General features: G+C 42.0%; 1 protein-coding gene across 2 annotated transcripts in view; it reads right to left on the bottom strand.

Annotated features, from left to right (window-relative positions):
* znf423 (zinc finger protein 423) overlaps positions 1-26,301 on the bottom strand; it is a 169,530-nt gene that overhangs the window by 121,255 nt on the left and 21,974 nt on the right. For both annotated transcript variants that reach the window (XM_054775407.1, XM_054775408.1), the window contains exons 2-3: positions 20,849-20,911; positions 5,121-5,318 (exon numbers count right to left, since the gene is read on the bottom strand). In XM_054775407.1, the coding sequence (XP_054631382.1) occupies positions 5,121-5,318; positions 20,849-20,911 (261 nt within the window). The remainder of the gene's footprint in view (positions 1-5,120; positions 5,319-20,848; positions 20,912-26,301) is intronic.

The raw sequence follows: 26,301 nt of genomic DNA, 5'->3' as shown, positions 1-26,301 counted from the left end.
GCAAGACAACCGCAGGGATAAAAGTACTGTAAGGACTATATGGATCATTTCAGGCTGAGCTTACCTTAAATAACCAGTGAGTGAAAACACATGGAAGGGGCCTCTACAGGCATCTTTCAAATGCAAAATATGTTAATATTTGATGCTGTATAGATATCAAGCTGACACCAATTTGGCATGTTATGGCCACCTTACACATTCAATTTAAGGGCACCCACTTCCCTTCAAAATGAAGTGTTGAAATCGTTCAATCTGACCATAAAGACATGAGGTTCCGTTCAGGTTAGATTAAGGTTAGGTTAATGTGAGCGTGCGCTGCAGCACAGAAGGGCCAGAAAATGTTCTCCATTTGATCTGTGGGAGGTTTTTTTTCCCCGTTCCTCCTCTCCTCTGGGAGCCGATGCTCCACATTCTGACTCCTACCGAGACCCATCGACAATCCCGCGACTCACACTCTCTTGCTCTCGCTTTCTCTTGCACGCACAGCACACCCAAAGGACGTAGGCCCACATTGGAAAGCGCAAAAAGCAGCACACACATGTAGCTTTAGAACATGGTGTTCGTTTAGAAGTCACAGCGATGAAAACAGCAAGAGCGATTTTTTGAATTAGCCATCTTTTAAGCTGCACACCAACAAACAGCCCAGCCAGGCTCAAGCACAATACAGTACATTAACCCGATGCTCTGTTCGGGGTCACGTGCATGCCTGATTGGGTGTACACACATTTATCTGCGCCACAGTGTGTGTACGAGTGTGTTTGTCCAATTTGTTCTCAAATTAATGGTGCCTCTTTATAGGCCTTCTGCTAGAGTGCCACTGAATTACTTGGTGCTTCACGGCGGCACCTGGGACCCATTCAGTGTTATAGCTGTAGCTCCATGCTAACCCGGGACTCATTCGCCGCGAGAGTATACAAGGTATGCCGTAACGTCATTTCCTCGCCACAATAAGACCACTAATTAGCAAAACCTGATGCAAAATGGGAGGACATCAATGTTTTCTGTTGGTTTTATAGCATTTATAGTATTATAGCATACCTGTAACTCAATAACAATATACAGTGGATCTCCAGCACCGCAATTCTGCAGATTTATGGTCCTAAGATATTTTTTATCTGAACATAGCCTGTTTGAAAAACATCTCTTTCACCCAAAGTCGGTAATATTTTATAAGCAGGTGATAATACAGGTAAAACATAAGGCATCGTGGTACCACTGTTAAAAAAGCCCACAATGTGTACATTTATGTCTTTGAAACTTCGCCCTTTGTTTGGCAGGCTTTGAATGCACCATAGTTGATGAATAGTCACCCTTATTGCAAATGTTGATCCGAAATCGGATCTACTGTGTCGTCTACCAGCTACATCTTCTCTCTCCATCTATTAACTGGTACAACTATGCTTATTTTGGCTGGGAATTCTGAGCTGACACCACAGCATCCACTCAAAAAAGCCATGAGAGTCATCCCTCGTTTTTGGTGGTTAATTGGCCCCGAGCCCGACCGAAAGTGAATTTCCGCAAAGTAGGATTCAGTATTAGTAAATTAATATTTTGTAGTTATGGCATTGAAAACCTGACTATGGACTTCTAAATGTGGTTTTTAACATTATTAGAACCCTCTAGACATGACATAACACCCAAATAGTCATCTTGACATTTGCATTACCCAATATAGTTCCTTGTTTTTTGTTTGTTTTTCTGTACAGTATACTTCCTGCAGAGGCTATTGTCTCATCAATGTATTGTAACGGCAGCTTTAAATGGCTTTAAACTCGTATTACCCAATATAGTAGACATAATAAGAGTAATTTAAGACGTAAATAAAACTCCTGCTTGTGTGTGTCACAATAAATGTGTTCCCAAGGGATCACATTTATGTGGCGGTCGAACAGATCTGTGGAGGACAGGAAGTGACGTCGGAGGTTCAGAGTTGAGTTTCAGCTCGTCGTGGGTTACTGCACATGTTGTTGTTATAATAGATCATTTAAACCCGGAATAAATACCTGTTGTGATGAGCACGTCTGGTACTTGTCTCACCAAACAATTACTGGCACCCAGTGGGCAATGTAGAATACCACACTCACTATTCCAATGCTTCTTCTGCCTTGTATTTGTACTTTAGTTCATTTAGCCATTTCTTGCTTTCGTGCTTGAAAATGCTTAATTTAGGCCAAGAATAAATACATTTTGTAAATAGATTTTGGAATTATTAATGAATTAATTAACGTTTGAAAACGCAACAGAGTGAGGGTGCAATGTTCAAACTGCAGTGTAGTGAGGGACGACTGTATAAGAATCTGTAAACTGGTCATGACCCACATAAGAAGAAGACATTGTGCATGCGCCACATTGTAATCTGAAGTAAATATGGATGCCACTAAGGAGGAAGAGAACCTTTTTAAATTTGGGTATTGTGTTTATCCCTAGAAGGCGCAGTGGGTGTGTGTGTGCATGTATTCCAGACGTCCCACGACACTGACTTCCCAGGAGCATGAACGAGGTAACTTAAAAGCATCCTTTAGCCTTTTAATTTAGGCTTCTCCACAACAATAACCAGACTGCAATGGCCCCACAGCAACATGGACAGCTTCACACGCACACAACAACACACCACACAGATGGACCCACATACCGTACATATACGCAAACCACCACATGCGAGCACACATCCTGCTGAGCTGTGGGATTACTCTGTAATCTCAACCACTTTTTCTCCGGGGAGATGTTTCATCATTTTTATTTCTTTCCTTTCTCCTGTTCATCCTCTTGCCCTCGCTGCGCTCTCTCGCTCAGCAACACGTCGCCTTCCCCAGACTCCTGTGCTGAAAATCATAGGCCACATCCGAGGCTCTGACAGAGACACTGCATATAGCACATGTGTGGCGCTGCGATTCTAGCAGCAGGCTTTGGAAAATACCCGGAATAGAATTTCACAGAATTTCGGCTTTGTGTGAATCAGCAAAGAAAAAGGCAATAAAAAATCTTGATAACTCTGGCGGAAAGACCTTGCGTTTCCCTTATTTTCAAAAGCAAATACTAACGGGTATGGTGATAATGTTTACTTTGGTCCCAAATGCTACAGCGAGACCTTTGTCATCTTACTAGGAGCACGCAGCAGAACCTGTAAATCGACACCCATCAGATTGGCTGGCTCACATCGCCACAAGCAGTTGTCGACACAACCGAAAATAGCTTTGAGCACGTTGACCATGCTTTCGTACACGCGCAAATCTTTTTTGTGGTGGCCGAACAGCCCTCCCCAATCTAAACTGCCATGCTTTTATTTTGAAGCTTCGACTGCACGGAACGGGAAGTCACGGTGTGCACATTTGAATGCTTTATAACTGTTCCTCATGTGAGAGCGCAAGTAAAAGGCGCTGAGTTGTACGTGCCCGCACGCGACTGGTGCGGAACGAGGGATGAAGGAACGACGTCCGACCTTGGGTGCTGTTCCGACACTTTGAAGTAGAGTGGCAGTTATTTTCCTGTTGCCCCTTGCCACTCTTCTGCCCCTTCTACCAAGGGGTCTGAGCCACTTCACTTCACGTTGCTCGGCGATAACGATGACGTTTTCATAGAAACGACACCTTTGGGTCTCAATGTGAATGTAAACGAAGGCTGTCCACCGTGTATGTCAACAGACTTTTTAGTAATAAGACTTGAGTTGGTCGACAAAGAGGGGTGACCTGTAGTATACAGCAATCACTCACCACCTTGCGCTTCAAATATTTCAAAATTCTATTAATCATTTTCATGTATAAAATGACTAAATGCACTAAAAATCGAATATAAGGCATTCAGAAAACTCATTAAAAGATGCTGTGAAGCTATGTAGTATTCTACACTGGTCACAAGGTGTCAGTAACGTTACTGTAATGTTCGGTGAAACACACAAGCGCCAGACTTGATTGCTGGAGGCTTTTATTGCAGGTTTGAATCATCTCGCAGGCACAGGCACAATAATCCCTCCTAAAAATCCCTTACAAAAACACAAGCTACTGTTGCGGCCTCAGCCCACGCCGAGCCCAAACTCAACTGTGAACCCCCGACATCACTTCCTATCCGCCCACCGCTCAGCTCCCATAGCACCGGAATACATTTACAGCAACACACACGAGCACAAGTCTTATTTATGTCTTAAATGGCTTGGTAGTACAAATGTAAAGGTGCCACTATGGGCGTTACTTCATGTCTAGAGGGCTCTAATAATGTTAAAAACCATATTCAGAAAGTCATAAACAGGGTTTCTATGCTCTAACTATGAAAATATCCGATTTATAAATAAAAAATCAAACTTCGGCGAAATCACGGTCGGGTCTGGAAACAATTAGCGGTGATGAACGAAGGATCTTCAAATTAGTAATGCATTCAGGTTACCATACTTACAAAAGTGGAATATTGAAATCCATACCCCCCCGAAACACACACACACACTTTCTATTGCTTATTATGACATAAACATTTGGAAAAGCAAAGCATCCGACTATCTTCCTTGGTTGAATGCGCAACACATGCTTCTATCTCCTAGGACTGGTTGTTGAAGCAGCAGGTGAATACGAGGTTGCTGAGGGGTCTTACTTTATAACACACTCTCTGTAAAAACGCCATCTTTACCAGTTTAAACAAAGCCCTCCCCCCACCTTCACATTTCTTCATCCTTATATCAAAGTAAACACACACTCTCAGGCGCTTGGAGGCAGCAGACTGCCTTGCAGCCTGTGAGAAGTGTGTGCATGGATGTACGCTTAAGTGTGTGTTGGCTTGTTAAGTGAGCATTTGGATTAATCTGTAGGAACCAGATGCCCCCGCCGCGTTCCTTTCAGTCCCTCCATTAATTACAGCAGTACTAATAACAACTCATGTGTGTATATGTGTGTGTGTGCTATAACTGGGGCTATTCAAGTACTAAATTAGGTGTACTATCTGCAAAATCCCAGTTGAGGGGGGAAACATGATAGTGTTGTTGGACCTTTTTTGATCCATACATTGAAAATGTTTCACTAAACCTTGAGGTACAAAGATGTGAAAAAAGTGCAGGTGCAATAAGTATTGTAAATATGAGAGTCACACCTGACACTTTATTCACTGGTTTGATGGACGGAATAAAAAACAAATCTAACCTGCTGGACAGTGGTTGGTTCTGTGTTCGGTGAGCTCGGCCAGACAGTCAAAGTCCTGCTGACAGTTGTCGCACGTGAAGATGGAGTCATCATCGAGCTCGTCGTCTTCACGGTCGCCATGTTCTTCTTGATCTCCGTCCTCAGTCGCAGCTCCTTGGCTCACTTTAAGCTTGGTCGCTTTGTCAGAAGCTGGTACTTCTGAGGATAGATAATACACATTGTTAGGACTGGAACATTTTCCACCCCGTTTTAGACCGAGTACAGCAACGTGCTTATCGACCACAGAGACATAACACATTCAGAGGACCTTTCACTTGGAAAAGATGCATCCTCTTGTTTTTCTACACACGTAGTTTCTAGATATGCCCCTTTTTTTATCTCTGGCGGGCTGGTGCCTAACATTCTAACAAGTTTACATCCATTGTACCACCTCTAAAACAGATGTTTTAACAGAAAGCAGAACCGGGTTCCTCTTCGGAGATCGACGTGACTTGGCTAAACCGTCGTCGGCCACTAATCGCGCTCTCCAGCGCTGACATTGCATCTACTCCAGTTTGAATTACATCAGGAGTGTCAAACTGGTGCCATGGAGGGCCGAGACACTGCAGGTTTTCTTTCCAGCCAGCCACTAAAGCAGGTGATTTTAATGATCAACACCTTCAGTTTGAGGGAAGGAGCTCATCAATTAAATCACCTGCTGAAGAAACTGGTTGGAGAGAAAACCTGCAGCGTCTCGGCCCTCCAGGGCACGAGTTTGACACATGTGAATTACATTGTCCGCTGTCCTTCAGACTTCTAGACTCCTTTCTAAACAGTTGTTACAATAAAATAGTCTGGGGGGAATTTCGACCTGTAAAAGGGCCAGTTCGAACTACATTATCATCCGTATTGACAACTACGATAGTGATTACAGATAAACAGCAAAAAAGATGCATTTCCTTTTTTCGGACAGCAAAACAAGCAGGCTACAGTGGAGCTTTGCATATTCGCGATTCTTTTTGGTAAAAAAAAATGTTTTTTAGTTTTTTTTTTACAAACTAAAGAGAAAAAGCACATCTTATTCATCCTAAGCGGGTAATAATGTATAAATACTTGATAATACAGGGAAAATGTACCACTGTTAACTCATTCAATACTAAAGACGTAGTTTTATGTTTTTGTAAACCCAAATGCCCAATTCCGACAATGTATTTATCTGTCTTTTACGTTTTTTTGCGCGAGAGGCTGACGGAGGTGATGATGCAACTCCCCCACAATGTATTATGCTTCAGAGCAACTTTAATGCCATAAAAACTGCCACTAGGTGGCAGAAGTGCATTTGATAACAGCTGGCAGGGACCAGGAGAGGAAACGCATGACAGGAAGAGGAAGTGGGAGAGCGTGGAGTAGTGTAGCATGCAAAAGGTTACGCATTGTAGGGAAAATTTTAACGCATGCACGCACGCACACACGCACGTGTACACACATCTACACACATAATTCAGTTCTAGCTCATGGCTAACTAGCTCAAGGTGTTATATTTGTAAATAAATTGTTATTTTGATGTTAAAAAACAACTTTTGTGTTGTTTATGTTGTGGTATAGTTAGAGAGTTTAGATACTTACGCCATCACAAAAAATATTTGTATCAAAGTGAAAGTTATGCTTGAAATGTATCTTTTGATTCCTGAAACTTACCTATGTTCTAGTGCTGACTACTAAAGAACGGAAAAAGGTAGAGACAACCTTTTTTTTCTGATAAAATATTTCTTTTGGTAGGTTCCATGTTTAAATAGCCATAGAACACAATATTGTGTGTGCCTTGAAAGACCAGTGAAAATTGTTTATTAAAGGGGTTGTCTTAGGAATATGGCTGGGATGAAATGAATCTAAAAAAAAGCCCACAATTTTTATATGTTGATGTCTTTATACCCGTGATGTTCTTTCATCAAGCGTTGAGATTTCCCACTTTGTTCAGCGGCCCTTGAGCATAGTTGCAAACATGAAACATACATATAACTTCTTCACTGTGAATCTGATCCACATTCTTATTGCAAATGTTGATCCCAAATTGGGCAAGAATGTCAACGTCAAGCCGGCTGGAGGGTTTGATGGGGATAGACATTTTTTGGCGTATCGCCATTTGTTGGTGTTCCGGCAATGTAACCCCACAAAAAGTCTGGCTCTTCTGTAATAGAGGTAATACAGGTTCGAACATTCCACAAATTGTGCCGTTTGTCTTTTCAAAATTAACCTCTCCTCCTAAATTCTGTCATTCCCTTTCCTGTCTGGCACGTTGACGCGTCATTTGCTTTAATTTCGGCTGTGTCATTTTGAATTGGTTTGCGTTGAGAGGTATAAATAAATTCTACTTTCACCGCTCTACCGTACGGCTTCCTACGATTTGTGCAAGCTGACCGAATTACAAATAACATATTTGCATGGCACTCAACACGTGACATAGAGTGTTAACGCCTGCGTGTGTGCGTGTGTGTGTGTAGCCATGTGAGAGGCGACCAGCGGAGGGTTGTGTCGGCCCAATGCACTCTGCTCTATTGTGTCTCCATTTTCACACCTTATTATCACATTATAAACGCTGAGATTCCAGTAGGACCGACACTGATGACACAGGGAGGAGAGACAAAAAAATCTACCTTTTTCTTGATGTAAAAAAAAAGGACAAAAAGAAAAGGGAATTATTTGCAAGGCGGCTGTGCTAGATTGAGTTAATGCTGGAGAAAAAGGCACCCTGCCTGTATTGGGATAGCAGACCACAAATCGTATGAAAATGAATTATTTATAAGCAGTCATAGACTTTGCTTTTGTGCATTGGGGCGCAAGCATGCTGGAACAGAAAAGGATCTTCTCCAAGACCGTCCCCACAAAGTTGGAAGCATACAATTGTCCAAAATGGCTCAGGAAGATCACAGGTTAAAAAATCTAAGTTAACTATGGGGTAGAGACTAACCAGAGATCGATTTAAGTCTCATTTAAGTCACATTTATGGACTTTGGGATGCATAATGCTGGAAAACAGAAAATGGCCTTTTCCCAAAGTGTTCCCACAAAGCTGGAAACAGAGCTGCCAACATTTGGTGTTTGCAACCCGAGACGTCGTGTTCTCTTATACTCTTCTGAACAGGGTTGTTTTCATGAGCGACCAAGTCAGCTGTGGTTGCTTTTTCAGGCTTCTGATTGGACTACATGTGCATGAGAGCTCGTGAATGTGTTTTCATGTTGACAAACAAGACATTTTATTTTTATTGTTTAACTCCACTTGTATGGAAATGCACCTTTTTGAAAACATCCATGTTTGTGTGGACACTGCCTTAAGTAATCTGTCATTTCCGACTGTCTGTGAGGCCGTGTTCCTCTACAGGCTGAGTCCTGACAGGTGACTGGGTGAGCGAGAAGAAGGCAAGGAAACGGGAGGGAGAGCGGTGTGAGAGAGACGTCTGTATGTTGAGAAGAAGTTTGCAGACAGTAACCCGTTTGTTTCCTATGAAGAGAATTTTTGACCAACCACCTCCTCATCATCCTTTCAAAGTTCGTATTTTATAACCACACAAAAACATTCCAGAGACATTTCATTTCACTTGAGCAATTTCCGGGAGTCTCCTGCAGAATCCGGAAGAGTTGGCAGCTCTGTGGAAGATCTCCCAAACGTCTTGGTGAGATGAGGATTTGAGATTCAAGGACAACAATGGGATCTATATTAACCACTGGCTGATTTATTAATTGATACTGAGGTTTCCACCCCACCCAATACGGAGGCCATTTCACGTCTCTAAGTCAAGAAGTATTTTAGATATGTCTATCAGAGTGTAAGCAAAACCCAACACGAGAAGCTAAATCACTGCACGGTCTAACTACGGCACATCTATTTCAGAATATTTCATTATGGAGTGGTGTGATGGGAAGCAGGGATGCTGGGAGGTGGGGAACGAGGGACTGCGGTGATGGGGTACAGTGGGAGAGGAAATTAGTGATGGAAGGATAGAAAGAGTGCTAGATGAAGAGATGGGGATGAAGAGAAGGAGGGTGTTGGCCATCTGTCCAGTGGTGAGAGCACCGTCTGGCCAGGGAGAGGAACTGGACTCTTGCTGACAAAATATACACACACACACACACACACACACACACACACACACACACACACACACAGAGACATGGATGTTCACATGGACACAAAAACACACATAAGTGCACATAAAACACACTATTGAACACACAGTAGAGGACTTCAATAAATAAACAGCCGCACAAATTCACAGTCTCAACATGAGGCAGATAATTAACATATTACCTTTTACAAAGATACACCTTTGTATGCAGATGTTCTAATAGAGTTCTTTAAATGGTGGAGGCGTACCAGTAACTGGATATGTGGTCATCCTCGAGTGGAAAAATAAGTAGCTGTGTTGGATGTGTAATATCAGATGTACCGCATTAAATGCTTGCATCAAATGAGCATATTGTGGACATATAGATACTGTATGTTTTGTGGTGTACATGCAGTAGAGAAAAGGCTATGTTTTCACACTTTGGTAAACACACACACACACACACACACACACAGCAGGAGGTTGTGATGCCAGAGGTGAGGGCAGTGCCAAATCCAGTGCATGCCAACACAACCTGCTGTCATGGCAACAGCGGGATGAGCCAGATGAAACCATCGCCCTCACACCTCAGAAGAAACTTAATGTTTGTGTGTGTGTGAGTTTTTGCACCATTTTGAATCCCTTTTTCTTTCATCTCCTCATCTTTTCCTTTGGCATGTTCCTTTGGATGCACTTTAAAAAAAAAAACAATCACTACAAATGGATGAGAGAGAAAATAATAAAAGGGATGAGAGAGGAGCACCACCATCGCTCCCGTTCATATACGTACCTGTCTCCATACACAAGATTGTGGACTGCTAGAATGACGTGTCCTCTTATACTGTAAGATACAAGCTTCAATGGGAACCGGGACCAACATTCCGATTCTCCCGGGATCGTTCATTTTTTTTTTTTTTCAATTCCTAGTTTCGATCACCCAGTCCGCCAACCGGAAGAAACAGCCGCAGTGAGCACCAACAAAGAAGAGGCAGGCGAGCACCTACAAAGTTTGGCCTCACTTCTAAATAAGAATGATTAAAAACCTCGAGATTCATGGTGTAGAAATAGAGAGTGCCCCGTCTTTGGCGCGCTATGTCGGACTTCCTCTGAGCAGTCAAAATCAGGGAAGTCAAACAATAAAGGGCATCTGTCTCATGCCAATGTTACCGGGGCTTCAGGATGCCCGCCGATGTCGTGGAAGTTCGCTGTAGATAAAGGTCAGGAGCCACAACTGCAACATGCAAGTGGGTGTATTTTTATGGGTTTCCAATCTTTACTGCACACTGATTATTGCTTTCTTTAGTCCAACAGACAAACCTCTTTTAAATTCAACCTAAAAAAGAAACGACAACTACTGAAAGTCATCCTGAAGGTGTGGGGACACAGGCGGATGTGGGTGCGTGAGTATGTTCGTCCAAGCACACCAGCATATTGACTCAATTGAAATACCATGGATCCCTGCAAATTTGCAGGTTTTTGGTGAAAAAAAAGATGAATTAATTTATTTTTCTTTGAAAACAGCCTAGGGTTTTTTCACAGAGAACACACTTAATTCACCATAAGTCTGTGATAATTTATGAATACATAATAATGCAGGGAAAATGTACAGCATACATGTACCACTGTTAATACCACCCCCGCAACTGTTACATGCTTATGTTTTTATGCATCACGCACAATGCTTTTTTTTGTCAAGCGTTGACTTTGTTCGGCGACCCTTGAACACACCACAGTTGTACCAGTTGCACAGTTATACTCTGTGGTTTTTTTGTTCCACCTCTATAACAGAGGTTTTAAAAGACAGCAGAACAGGGTTCCTGTTCGGAGATCGATTGGACTGCGCCAAACCTTCATTGGCCTCTAATCCCTCTCTCCAGTGCTGGCATTACAACTGGTTGTATCTACTCCTGCTTGAATTACAATGTACGCTGTCTTTTGAGACTTTAACCGCTGTTAGATTAAAATAATCTGGGGGGACTTTTGACCTGTAAAAGGGCTGGTCCGAACAACATTGTCACCGTATTGACAACAACGATACGGATTACCAATTTACAAAGCAGAGATGCAAAACAAGCTTGCTGCAGTGGAGACATGCATATTCACGATATTCATATATTCGCAGGCCTGCAAATATGCCGATTGTCCTAAACTGGTAATAATGTATACATATGTGGTAATACAGGTAAACTGTACAGCATATAACAAACCCCCCCACAATTGTTACATGTTTATGTCCTTATGCATCACGGATAATGCTTATTTGTCAAGCATTGAGATTTCGGACTTTGTTGGGCGGCTATTGAACACACCACAGTAGTATGTGCTGAGATGCAAGTTTGTGTCAAATAAAGACATTTCACGAGCGGATGAATCACTCCTGTTTTTCTCACCATCCACTGGTGTACCTTAAAGTAACCCCGCAAAAAGCTGGGATGTACTGTGACGCACGTGCCGCACGGTCAACTTGTCGTTTATTTAACATACACACGTTAGCAGGATATACTGCAGCGGTAGACATGCACATGCACACATTCGCTCTACAGAGAACCATTATCTCTGAGTCACAGACTGTCTCTATGCCAGGAATAACTACACATTCAATTACACTCACACACACACACACACACACACACACACATTGAAAACACAAGCGCAGACAGTGTTTTATTCACAAAAATCATCATAAAACATGAGCATGAAGAGTACTAATTTTGACACAAAAATGGCCCATATTTTTTCCACAGTGTGAGTCATGCGGATTCTCATTCTAGCCATCTAATGATAGTCTGAGTCACGTCTGAGATGCAAAAGTGAAGCGACGGAATGACAGTAGAACAGAAAATCAACAGCGAGGTTCGAGTAAATATGACGTAAATCTTTGTGTGGGCTTATGGTGTGCTGTAAACTGGCTATTTGTAGCTTTTTTTTCACCACATGCACTTAATGAAATACACATCAAATGTCAAGGTGGGACGGTGATGAAGTACTTATATTTAGCACAAAAAAAAGATTGACAGCATGCAACCTTGGCTTTGGATGAGTAGAAAAGATGCTTGTCTTGTGTTTTTTTTTTTTTTCATGGTGTAGTCATCAACCTGGGTCATTTGAGGATAATGACTGTTCTTGGACAGGTATAGAGATAAATATACAAAATAATACCTCAGGAATAATGAGCTCACGTTGCATGTCTGCAGGAATGATATATGCACTGTGTGTCTGTGTGTGTGTGTGTGTGTGTGTGTGTGGAGTATTACTGATATGTGCATGTGTGTGCATGTGTGTACGTGTGTGTGTGTGCGCGCATGTGTACACCCTGGGTAATTAGATAAAGAGAAGTGAATTAGCAGAGTCCACAGCGCAGAGTGATGTTACGCATCCTAACCCCGCCCAGCTGAGACCCACTAATCACCACTCGTTAGGCTCATAGGAGGAACTTGTGTTCAGAGCATGAGAATGTGTGTGTGTGTGTGTGTGTGTGTGTGTGTGCGTGTGTGTGTGTGTCTCATTATAAGATTAAATGAGTTTACTGAGGTTTGTAGTGAATAAAATGATAAAATACCCTATCAAACCTGATCGATAGAAGGTGATACGCCCACATTTCACAGGGAGAACATGCAAACTCAACACAGAGATGCCCAACGGAGATTGGAACCCAGATCTTGCTGATCTCCTGACTGTGTGGCCAACATGCTAACCACTAGGCCACCATGCGGCCGACACCAACTACTGTATATGAAAAGAAATTTGTGCCATTTTATCCAAAAATAAAAATAATAATAATAATTTTGAATTGTACGGAGCCACGGAGGGGACATAGAGGGGAAAAAATGACGGGCAAAAAAAAAATAAAATATTTTTCGAGAGCTCTGAATTTTTTCTGCGAGATAACAAGATACAGTACTCAAACATATGTGCTTCCAGCAAAACTAGCTTAGACTGGATGTTTTTCTTTCCATTTTATTTTCAAAAGACAAGCCGAATGACACAAAACTACTTGTTGCTATAGTTACTGTTTCACTTTATAGCTCTACATTTGTGCAGTAAGGGAAGCGGAAATGATGAAGATGGAAATTAAATGATGCATTTCCACCAGATTTCTGCAATGTGGAGGCAAGCTATGACTGGAAGTGTGTCCCGTAGCTTCACGTACTTTTGCGTTCTCTCGCAAAAATACGTCTTTTTTTTTTTTTTACCCATCATTTTTCTTTCTCCATGTCCCCCTCGGGGGCTTCCAGAAAATTGTACTCATGAAACTATACATTTTGTTTGCATTTTGATTGCGTTTCAGCCTCACTCTTGCGGGTGGGGCCTCCTCCCTGACAAGATGAGTGAACAATTTCCAGTTATCTCGTGAGGGCGGTAGTTCTCAGCCCAGCATTCGAGACCGACAAATAAAAAGATCGGTCAAAGGAGGCCCCGCCCATAAGAGTGACGTGGAAACACAATCAAAAGTAAGATTCACAAACAAATCTTCCGGAAATGCAAACAAAATTTTATAGTTTCACATTTTATTTGTACAAACACACACACATAAATTCTAGCCATTTATTCATTTTTATTTTATTTATAGTTTATTTCATGGATTTGTTCATTCTAATTAGGCCTGTCACAATAAAGTTTGCTGGTCGGTAATTGTGCTACAAATTATCGTTGATAATCGATTTTATCTACAACATTTTTTAAGACCATTTTTTCATTATTTGTCATGTGAAGTGTACTTCACGTTTGAACCACTAGATGGTACTCATGTATAGTGCATGGTGTACCTGTGTGAGACATTAGCTTGACACAGAAGTTGCCTGCATGTATGTTTTTGCAATGCAGCCAGCGACACTAGTTGTGAGCGCGCACCATTTTGCACTGTTTTGTTTATATTTGCAGACCAAACGTCTCAGTAAGCGTTGACTGTGGGGACGAAGGCTCTGCTGCCCGAGGCACCTACATCGGTATTTTTTTCCCAGCTGAGAAAACTGTCTCTGTCGGTCATCTGTGTTCATGTGCTCACCATGTTCATTCTGTTTAAAAGCAAAATATTCCCACACTGCGGCTGTCAGCTGTGGCATTCGCCTCAGAAACCATCAACCTTCTTCATGTTAGCGTATGCTGCCTCACAAAGCTAACTGCTAAAACCCTCGGTACTCCACTCACTGGTAGCCCGGCCTCCACAAAGAGGATGAATGACATGAGGGCCCACTCTCTCCGTTCATTCCACTAAAGAACCAATGCACACAGACGCATGCAGAGCGAACCCTCTTGTCATCCAGCCTGTGTGGCACAGAGAGACGAGCAGATGAAACACACACGTACATGCACGTGTCAATTTATCGACAGCATCATGATTATCGACCTGTTGTTTTTATCGTTCAATTAATCGATTAATCGATTATCGTGACAGGCCTAATTGTAATGTTTTATATTCAAGTGGTGGATGGCTCAACGGTCAGTATGCCTGTGACATGTTTTAATAGCCTGAGGGGGCAAAACCTGGGGAACTAATGAACTGGGAAATGTTCCTGAACTGTTCCTTAGTGATAGAACTAACCGGCAAGACAGTCTCAAAGCGTTAAGATTTCAATGGGAATAAAACATAGAATATTACTGCAAGGGTAAAGGGCTTATTTAAGTGTTAGATTTGGCAACCACCGAGTACGACTTTGGCCTGAGTCACACACAGCTGCTCAGGGAGACGGATATCTGCCGGCCAAGTGTACATAAAACACCTACACACACATGCACATGTCTGCGCTAACCTTAAAGAGGCATCAAAAGGTGTGGAAAAGTGTGTGTGGAGCTTCCAGCAGAATGTTTCGAAAGCAAACAGCTCCGACACAAGGCTTTCATTCTGCTCCACATCATCACTGTAGTCGAATTCACAGGCACCTGGCTGCAGCAAGCACCTTCAGCGGGGCCACCAACAACAAGCTGTGATGTTCAAATCAAAACTGCACCACGAAGCCCAGCAACTTTATTGATGTGTCTTCACACACATGCAACCAGTGTCACACGGTATTTATCACACATAAGCTGCCCACAGCAGAGGCTTAACCCTGGCTCTCTTACATTGGATTGTCACATTTTGTCCACACACAACACACAACACCAGAACAGCTTACATACAGTATGTGCTTTTCCAATTCTCTTCCTAAGGCCCGCTACAAAAATACAAAAAAGGGCACTGCCGTTTTTATATGAAAAAAAATGTGGTGACCCAACTACGACATCGGCTATGCTTTTGTGCATTTTTTTTTTCTTATAGAGGAGTTTTTTTGCGCATGCATTTTGTTGGTCGGTGGAATTCGCCTCACCCGTGCTGCAGAAATTACTCCAAAAACGACAAACGCAAGTTTACAGTTTGTTTACAGAATCAGAACTCTGTATTCAATTACTTTCAATTACTGTACATATATTTAATATACAGTAAACCCTCGTTTCTCGCTGTTAATTGGTCCCAGACGCGACCATGAAAAGTGTCTTTCTGCAAAATATAATTCCTTATTCAATAAAGACATTTCAAAATAACAGCTGTAATTATAGTACAGTGAAACCGTGATCTTTTTGCCCAAGGTTATCATACCGGCCAATGCCTACTTGGATGCATGGGAATATTCACAGAAATATTACACATGCGCTGTCGTGATGAACTGTGTTGTGTGTTCTGCAATGAATCATCAGTTTGAACTCGACCTGTCAAGAAGCGGTAAAATACAACATTTGGCCACCCTGAGAGCACTTAAATGCACACTGACACACACAAGCCGAGCAGGTGCAGCTGGACACAACAACACAGGCCCCTTGCTCTCGCTCACTGTCTCTCTGGGGAATGCCCCCCCACCCTCTGTTGTGCTCCGGTTGTTAGTCCAAGTGTAAATGTGTGTGTGTGTGTTTGTTGTGTGGAGAAAGCATGGGTGTATGTCAGGTGGCTATATTAAGAAGCCATCTCTCCTCACCTCTTCCCCCCAGCATCCCACCTCGTCTAGTTTCCCTCAGCAATGCTTGTCTCTCTGTGTTTTCACAATACAAGCGTACCCCCACCCCACCTTGCCGGGAGGAGCGCTACTGAGCCACGGAGCTGCAGTCACATGCGCAAGAAAACACACATACAAATGCACACGCTGCCAGGCCCGTGGGAAATGCCGCCGCAAGGGAGACCTGCAGCACCCAACACCCAAGTCTGGAAACAAGATGATGAAAGAGGCGTTCGCGTCATGGAAGTAAGCAGAAAATAGACACACAAGGACACGCTGTATATAAACACAAACACTAAGATGATCAAAAAAGCATCCTGGCAAACAAGTTGACAGCCGCTCACCTATTGGAATGTTGGCGCACGTACACATATCGACAATTTACAAACACCCTCAAACAAAAGACTCAAACGCTGCAATACAGACGAAAAGCCTGTGCATTGTCGCAAGGCAATAATCGTTGACACACAGCACACACACAGGAACTGTTTTCCTGTGGTATAGCCTTGGGGAAATTAAAACTACATTATGGACCTCCAGAGAGAGACGGCGAGAGAGGGATGGAGGAAGAGGAAAGAAGGCTGAGGAAGATAGAAAAAGAGGGAGAAAGGCCAGTGTCCTGTTTTTTTAACCATCACAAGCCGCAGGATGCAGTGTTATTAGTACCTTTAATCTTTATTTACTGTCTCACTGTACTCCATTCGCTTTGCCTTACCTCATTAATATTGGCCCTGCTTCCTCCATCCATCCCCATGTGAATGTACTCTCTCTCCCTCTCTCAATCTTGGACTTGATATTTGTTTCATTTCTGTCTCGATATTACACGCAAACACATACTCACCATCCACAGTAATAGGAATGGGTGGGAGATGATATCAATCTGGTCTACAAGAGAGATTTTAATTCTATCGCGATAATGTAATATAAGTGAGTCTGACCCTCTTTTTAGACTTTATTGCCGACCTTAAAGGGCGAGTTAGGATTTTTTGACATGAAGTTGTGTGACAACAACACCGAATGATCCCTTTTTATCCCATCAACAAAGTGACGTTTATGCGATCAACCAAAAGTACCTTCACCATCGCGATCAACGTAATGTGCACCCCTGGTCTGCGGCATGGCACTACTGGAAAAGATGCCTGTGAATGTTCTCATTCATCCGGGTCATTGTATTCTCGATCGCGACTAGACTGTTCAGGTCGTCTTTGAAGACGTTTCTCCTCTCATCCGAGCAGGCTTCATCAGTTCACCCTCAACGACGAGGGGCGAAACGTCTTCTAAGACAACCTCAACAGTCCAGTAGCGATCAATTCAACGCTCAGAGTATTGGAAACAAACTTTTAAACTTGAAATATTTTTCTTTAGTAGTACTATGTGTGAGTTATACTGGATGGTAGAGCTGCGACACTCAATGAATCAATTATTAATCGATTATCCAGTTAATCGACAACTATTTTGGTATTTGATTAATCCTTTTTTGATTTAAACATTTCAATATATTGGAAATATATATATATATATTTTAATATTTTTTTTAATTTCCAACGCAGACCCATTATCTTTGTGTTTTAGGCAAAAAAAAGATATTCATACGTGTGAGCAAGAAAACAGTGATCAACACTTTTGCCTCATTTTTTTTAATAAATCACTGACCGTTTGTTTTTTCTGTTCATTTAGACCACACAAAGATGTTTGGCATGTCAGCGAATGCATCTTGCGGTCACGTGGAGAGAATGAAAAAATGTTTGAACAATTTGGCTTTACTAGGGGCCAACTGAAGTGATTTCGAAATGATTCTAATATACTTGATAGGCCAAAGAACGTCATGAAAAAATGGATTTGAGGCCATCCCACCCATCCCTGATTTGTACCATTCACTGCATCAGGCGTGTTTTCACTAAATAGATGCTAAAAAGGTTAAATACGATCCGATTATTGAGCCCCGGTTTGTGCAGGTTTCCCAACAATGTGTATGCACGCTGTACTCAAACTGTGACCAAAAGGCTCTCACGTTCAGCTTGGGGAGCTGACAAACCTTTTCCACTATGACTCACTGGCTGCTTCCGCATGCGACTCTTTGGCATCAGTGTTCTCCAAGAGAAATATTAAGTGTGTGGTGACTGCATGTGACAGACAAAAGTCAAAGAAGAACGAACGTCAACGTCTAACTTCTCAACTCTGCAAAGCGAGCGAACAAGAGGGGAAACAAGGGAGGAAGAGGCGCCAAGTTGCTATTTTGTCCCCCTGAGAGAGGAGCAAGGGCGCAGCAAAGGAAAGAAGGGTGGTGGCGGGGCACCTTTAGCCTTAGATTGGTCGACTGGGGGGCAGAAAGGCCAGGGAGGAGGAGGAGGAAGATGAGGAAACAGAACAAAGGAAAGAAGGAAATGTAGGAGTTGGGGGGAGAAAAGCAATTCCCTTCCGAGTCACTCTCCCACCTCCCTCTGCCTTCCCTCCCGTGGGTCTTTCCAAACTCAACACACATTTTCCAGGGAAAGCAAGGAAGAAACGGTGGGGGGCGCTTGTAAATTTAATAGCAGGATGGGGCGGTATACTGTACTTCTTCAATCCGTCTTGTTTTTCCTCGCTTTCTGGTTCGCTCAAACAGGTCGCCACATTTATGGGTCAACTTTCTGTTGAATATCTCTCTGACATCCATGAAAATTAAAAATCAGCTCCAAAAGGTAAAGTGTGAGCGTGGCAAAAAGGGGCGAGCATACAGCCACAGTACAACAAGTGATAGAAAAGATATGAGGGGGAACCGTCCATATAATCGGAACTAAAGTGGCTGAATAAGGAAAAATGGGACAGTATGTTGTTTTTGAGATAGCACAGAGGTGTGTGTGGTGTGTATGTGCATGTGTGTATCATGGGACTCGAGCTTCCTGCAGGAACTGACACACACAGCAGTTCTTGTGAGCCACCCAGGACCTCAGTCAGCACCCCCTGAAACACACACACACACACACACACACACACACACACACAAACATGGACCCGTATAGCTGCCCCTAGAGGAGCGTTAGCTCAGGTCTGAGTGAGGGGGAGGGAGGGGTCTGTGCACAAGGATTGGCGGCTTCAGTACGTCATAGAACCCCCCCCAGGGGTGAAACTTTCCTATGCTTGTATCCCAGAGGAGCAGAACAGGAGACAGGGCATGAGGAGAAGCTGGGAGAGCGCTAACTCCATATTTACCACATTCAGCAGTATCTTATTTCCCTGCTGGGATGCAGTCAGAGGAAGTGTTTTAACTGTTCTCTGATAGGCTGTAAAAAGTAGCCACAGCTGGCAAACACCTACGGTAGTCCAACTGTTTGGTTTTTTTTTTTTCCCCCGGTGTGTGGGGAAATTTGGGATTTCATCTTTACTAAGCACAAACTACAACAAAGAGGGGGAAGTCCTCATTTTCATATTATAGTCAGTATTGTCCGACTTTCAATACTTTAGGGAACTACTCGTCAGACCCCTTTTGCACGCTCACAACTAAGCAGTTGATTATGTTAACCGAGTATATAATAATATATAATGTAAATAGATAAATAATATATAATGTTATGAGAATAAAGTAATAATATCATGGGAATAAAGTCATAATTATGAAAAGAAAAATTATAAAAAGACGGTTGAAATTGCTGTGAAACTACAAAAAAAAAACAACAGCAGAAATTGAAAAAAAAAACTGCTGTAATTTTACAAGAATAAAGCCATAATATTAATACAAACAAACAAAACAAAATAAAGTTGGAATTTTTGGAAAATTTGGTTGGGTGGAGAAGTTATAATATTATAGAAATAATGACAAAGATTATTGAAGAAGAAAGTTGAAATATTTGGAAAATGAAAAAAAAAATAGCAGGAAAAATGGAAAAAAGAGCAAAGGTTTTTTTTTTCAACTAAATCGCAAAGCTGAGATGCAGTTTCGTCTTGAAATTATATATACTGTATATATACAGTATATATATATATATATATATATATATATATATATATATATATATGTATATGTGTGTGTATGTATGTATGTATGTATGTATGTATATATATATATACAGTGTATATATATACACATACACACACACACATATACAGTAACTTCTTAGTGTATGTACAGCACATGGGTTAGTTTACAAAATATCAAAGCGGCCTTTGCATCCTTTCATTTTTCATGTGGCCCTCGGAGGAAAAAGTTTGGACACCCCTGGTTTAATCGATGTGGGCAGAGTTAGAAAACAAAGAAAAACTAAATCCAGTATAACATAAGAGACAATAAAAAGCCAACCATCTCTCCGACTTCCTCCCAGGATGTCAGCAGACAACAAAGAGCAGTGAAAAAGCACACAAATCTTGCTCTCCACATCCCCTTTGTCATCTCTCTTTCCATTCAGTCTTCCTCCTGAGACCAGCGAGTTCACAGTCTCTTTCCACATCTCGCTCGCGTTCCTTCTTCCAAATCTCCTCATTTCTCCAGACTTTATGTTTTTTTTCCCCCACTCCTGTAAATAGTTTCACCAATCCCTCCATCCTAATTCCTCCTATATTCATTGCATTGCTCCACATCCCATGGCGCAGGTCTGTATAAACCATATGGAATTGAAATTACAAATGACATGCAGGTTGTGTGTGCGAGGTATCTACACTACAGTCTCTTGTGTGTAGTTGGACTGTGTACGTGTGTATACACTAACCTGTCTGGACAGTTGATTCATCCCAGGTCCGTCCACACTCTGAAGCTTCCCCTTCTTCCACCGCTGAGAGGGAAATAAGTTAGAATGGTTAGATGGATAACATAAATGTAAAATAGTGTGTCGTGAGTCTCAAATAATGACACAGACTGCATTCTTAGGTTGGAACAAAAAAATAAAGACTCTGCCAGTAGGGTCAGAACCATGACAAACCACGTGACATTGCTTCCCTGTTTTATTGGTCAGCAGCAAGTGCACGACTGTCAACCAGAAGATGGTCGAATGACTAAAAGAGTACTCCTAAATGTAAAATGGTGCAAAACAAGAAGACGGCGACCGCAAGCAGTACATGTTAAACCAAAGACCTGTTCAGTAAGTCACCAGTTTCGTCTGTTTGTTGATCTGTTGTGTCATTTTTCCCAGTTAAACGGCCTCAGATTGCACTGCTTCCTCACCATGATATCATGATGTTCATTTGGGCAGGTTCAAATTGTACCAAAAGGTACAAATCAACTACAGTTCATGGAAATAAGAATAAGTGTAACAGCTAGCTGCAACTAATTATTATTTTCTGAGTCAATTAATCTGAAACTTGTTTAAATTAGTCGAGTCAACGCTTAGGCCCAAGACCAGAAGTGGGCAAACTGAGGACCGCCAAGCGTCTTACTCCGGCCCACCGGGCATTCCCAAATTCCTTTTTTTAAACATTTAACATGGAAACTGTAGCTGGCAACACGACCTGCAGTGCTACTGTGGCACACTCGAGTCGCCAAAATAGTCATCTGGCAGTCAATCTGTAGCTTATACAAAAAAAGCGATCCAAACAACACAACACGTCAACACAAGATGCACAAAGTAACCTACCAACTGCACCATGTGGGCATACAAACAAATACAGTACCTACATGCAATATGCAAAAAAAAAAAAAACATTCATATATTCCTGCCGCAAGGCATGCTGGGTAACTTGTGGTACTGTTTCTCCCAACATTTTGCCGTGTTTGTCACATTTTTGCTTGATTGCAAAATATAGTGATGAAGTCGTCAGATAAGTAAATAAGGAGGAATTAGCATACAGTACTCTTGATATCCAACGTTGTATTGTTCATAGTTCATATCGTTGTTGCAGCTGGACTACCCAGCATGCCTTGCAGGCATTTGGAACTAACAGTTTTACGTTACGTGGTATGTTTAGCGCTTAGTTGTTGATTTATGTGATGTTAACATGCTGTGGATGTGTTGTGTTTTCGTTTCATTGCACCGTGAGCAAGTATGTCGTTGTGTTTGATGCCACCTATATATACACGGTCCCTCCACCAAATTTTTTAACCCAATGTGGCCCGCTAGTCAAAAAGTTTGCCCACCCCTGCCCCAGATGGACCAAGTCAATATGAAGCAAACACATAAAGTTAGTGGTTTGTCAGAACCACTAACTGAGTGTAATAATCAGAAAATTATTACACTAATCCCTCGCCACAAATTTCATGGCTTTACTCTGTCGCGGTTGTTCAAAAATATAATAATTAATAAATCATGGTGTTTAGTGGTTGAATGTGGCCTATTATTAGTAAAAAAAAAAATGCATATTTAAGCAAATTGTAGGTAATTTTTGCTTAAACTAAGCATTTTCAGGCATACAAATGGCTAAATGAACTAAAATACCAATAAGGCATTCAGAAGACACAATCGAGGACGTGACAGTATGCAGTACTCTACACTGTTCAGAAGGAGTCAGTAATGTTAGGTGAGACACACAAGTACCAGACTTGGCTGATGAAACAACAGGCTTTTATTTCAGGTTTCAATTACCTCACAACAGGCACAACATCCATGCATCCATCCATCCATCCATCCATCCATCCATCTTCTATACCACTTCTCCTCTTTAGGGTCGCAGGGGCATGCTGGAGCCTATCCCAGCTGACTTCGGGCGACAGGCAGGGTACACCCTGGACTGGTCGCCAGCCAATCGCAGGGCACATATAGACAAACAACTATTCAGCTGTTGATTAATTGGATAATCGATTAATCATCAATTCATCGAGTCATTATTGCAGCGGTAGAAACAGCACCATTAGTCTGCAGACACCATTACTACTATACTGTAGTGATGTGTGATCCCACTGATTTCGTTCCTGATCAGATACTGAGTAAAATTCCGGCTGGTATCGGCGATACCAAGCCGATACTGATACCTGATGTGTCTAGCAAATTTTCCAATAATTTCTTTTATTGTATTTCATATCATAGCATAACGCATATAAATAATTTATTTACAAAATTATTTATTAATTAATAATACTGTTTGTGTGTGTCCATTCCATGTACTGTATGTATTAGTATTCATCTTCCATACTTTGGGCTTTGGTGGGGTAATAAGTTACAGTCTTTGACTCTTCTGAAAATAGACAATAGAAAATGGAATTCTGGGATGACTATGTCTTGAGAGCCATTGGACGCACTCAGAAGTCTGATCAGAGCTGGAATGTGACACAGACTTCCTGGGTACAACAGGAAGGAGGGAAGTACAACTGGCACACAAACAGGAAATGGCTGGAGCCACCACACAATGGGGTTTCCTGTGCACCCCCATCCCTGACACATGATTCTTCATTTCTCACCTCTGATCTCCTTTTTCTCCCGTGACCCCCACCCATCCAACTTTTTATACATCTCATATTCCTCACTCTATCCGTGTCAGCTCCCTGTTGGCCGGATGCCACCCTCACAAGAAAATCAAAACAAGAAGTTATAAATCAGTGAAGGGTTCCTTCTGGAATAAAAACAAAGCTGGGCCCCTGTGCTCATTGATTTGGCTGATATCCAAAGTCTACCAGTTCTCCCACCAAGTGTGGCCTTGGAGGATGAAAGTGCAGTGGTGACTTGGTTAACGTTGTAGAAGGTCCGACTCAAACCAATACGGACTCTAACCAAAGCTATTTTTTCCATAGAAAATAATGTAAATCCAATTAATCTGTTCCAGACGCCCATGCAGAAAATATGCAAAAAAATAATTACAAAATGACAAATGAATGGAGACCTGAACATTTAACATCACTTTTACACTTTGGTTGGAAAAAAAACCCACAAAGCCATCCAGTAACAAAATAAGACAAAAAACATGTTATTCTGCTGCAACCACAATTTGCAAAAATGTAAAAAAATAATAATTTGTCAAACTATAAATATCAGCGTCTCGAACCAATAACATGTACTTTGTATAAAAAATGGAAAAAAACTATTTGACTGTGGATACCGTGAATATGCTACAGGTACACCGAGAGTCAACCTCCGTGGATGCCGACAATGCATCGCACGGTCACGTACAAGAATCACGAGATTCCGTCTTGTGCGCGTTATCCAAGATGGCCGCGCAAACAAACCGGACGGTATTTTGGACGCAAAACAAGCGGGCGAATGCAAGCCAAGGCAAAATTTTTGTTCGCAACCGAAAAACGTGCTAACCAGTGCGGACATACTTGTGGCTACCCGCCACAATTCAATTTTGACCACCAGGGAAAGCCTCTAAGGCATCTAGAGCGCTTTTGCACTGCTAGCACATTTTACCTACTGATGACATCAGGAGCACCTGGGGGTTCACTATCTTGCCCAAGGACACTTCAACACGCTCATGGGAGGACATAGGATCCCAAGTGTCCAAGCGATGACAAAAAACTACCTTAACAACACAAAAACTGTTATTTACAAAGTTCCAACAAGGCATGTTGGGTAGTCCAGCAGCAACTCCCCTTAGCACTACAATGTCGTGAGATCAGCGCACACTTACATGGAGCCCCGGACGCATCAAGAATGTTTTTCGTGAAATGCCCTTCAAAGGCGTGAAATGAAACCAACGCTTGTGAGTCAATAACTTCATGTTCTGTTGTTAAATAAAGTTTCAAAACATGCGCTAACGACACACATTTCTTATGACGCAAACCTATCCACACACAAACGCGTCCTTTTGGACATGTGGAATTGTGAAAGGATGATTCATGAGATGTATTCCATTGTAACCTTCATGTTCAAATAAACCAAACCAAACCAAACCAAACTAAACCAAACCCAGAGTTTTTGGTCAATTATGCAAATTAGACGATGACATCACCTAGCATCCCCACCCACCCGAAGCCACAGTTACATTGTGGTCCTGTGGGAAACTGAAATAATAAGTGTTCTCGGCAAACCACATCATGCTCACGGCATCAAATGATATACTGTGGTACAGTACATCAAAGTAGGACCCAAGTGAGGACTTGACCAATATTTTTTGTAGGAACCCATAAAAAAAGGTTGAGCAAAAGGTGACCTGCAAACTGGACTATTTTCAAGCAACATGGACATCGCCGCACCTGCACAAGCTCCAGGGATGCTCCCCAATGAACCTAATTAAAATCCGCCTACCAGTTGACCCCACCTTTTGGCAGCAGAGTTACTCTGATGTAATATTTTACTTTACTCCTTCGGAAAAGTTTAGGCGACAAATCTAAAAGTACCGGAAGCTCTATGGCTGATAAAATAGTTTCTTGATGAGACTGTGGGGAATACGGTGTTTCATTAGCCATGCGCACAAAGCTTTATTTAGATTCTTATATCCTCCTCAGAGACACGCACCGTAGGTGTGAATGCTGCACACACTGGGGGGTGGGTGTATGATTGTGGTAAGGCCAAAAGTTATACACCACAAGTAACAAAAATGAGGGAGTGTTCAAGTATTTAGGGTTTTAAAAAGCATGACCTGAGAATACTTTTGTGTGTACGAGGAGAACACATTTACATACATATTTAAAATAGGTCAGTAAATCCCAGTGATGTACTGTACATACACACTAAGCAATTGAGTTGATAACATTAGTGCTGCTGTTGCTTTGTCATAATCCAATCACTGGCAAGGTCAACCGTAACGACATAAGAATACCCCATCATGTGACCCTAGTGCATTCAAGACCAAAGACGTACTTATCGGATTTTTAAAACCCGAACACTCGCTCCAAAAGACGCTTATACGTCTTTATGTGTCTTTTACGTTTTTTTGCACGAGAGGCAAAAAGAGGTGATGATGCAAGTGCACAATGAAAAAGTTCACTTTTCAAGCAGTTTTAAGCCATAAAAACGGCAACAAGTTGGAAGACGTGCATTTGATGAGAGTCCGGCATGGATCATTTGCATGTATTAACTGGGAGAGCCTGGAGGAGTCCAGCGTGCAGAAGGTTACGCATTGTAGGGAAATTTTAACGCATGCCCACGCACACACGCACGCACACACACACAGTTTAGTTCCAAATGTGAAAATTGTAAATAGTTAACGGTGTTATTTTGTAAATAGTTATTTTGAGTAAAAACAAGCCTTTTTGTGTTGTTTATTTAGCGGTGCAGTTGTTTAGATATTTGAGCTGTCACAAAAGCAAAACAAAATGTGTCAAAGTATGCTTGAAATGTATCTTTTCACAAACAGC

This window comes from Dunckerocampus dactyliophorus, chromosome 5 (assembly GCF_027744805.1).
Source record: "Dunckerocampus dactyliophorus isolate RoL2022-P2 chromosome 5, RoL_Ddac_1.1, whole genome shotgun sequence".
Classification (NCBI taxonomy): Eukaryota; Metazoa; Chordata; class Actinopteri; order Syngnathiformes; family Syngnathidae; genus Dunckerocampus; species Dunckerocampus dactyliophorus.
Note: the sequence above shows the minus strand (reverse complement) of the source record. Positions and strands in the feature narration are given on the sequence as shown.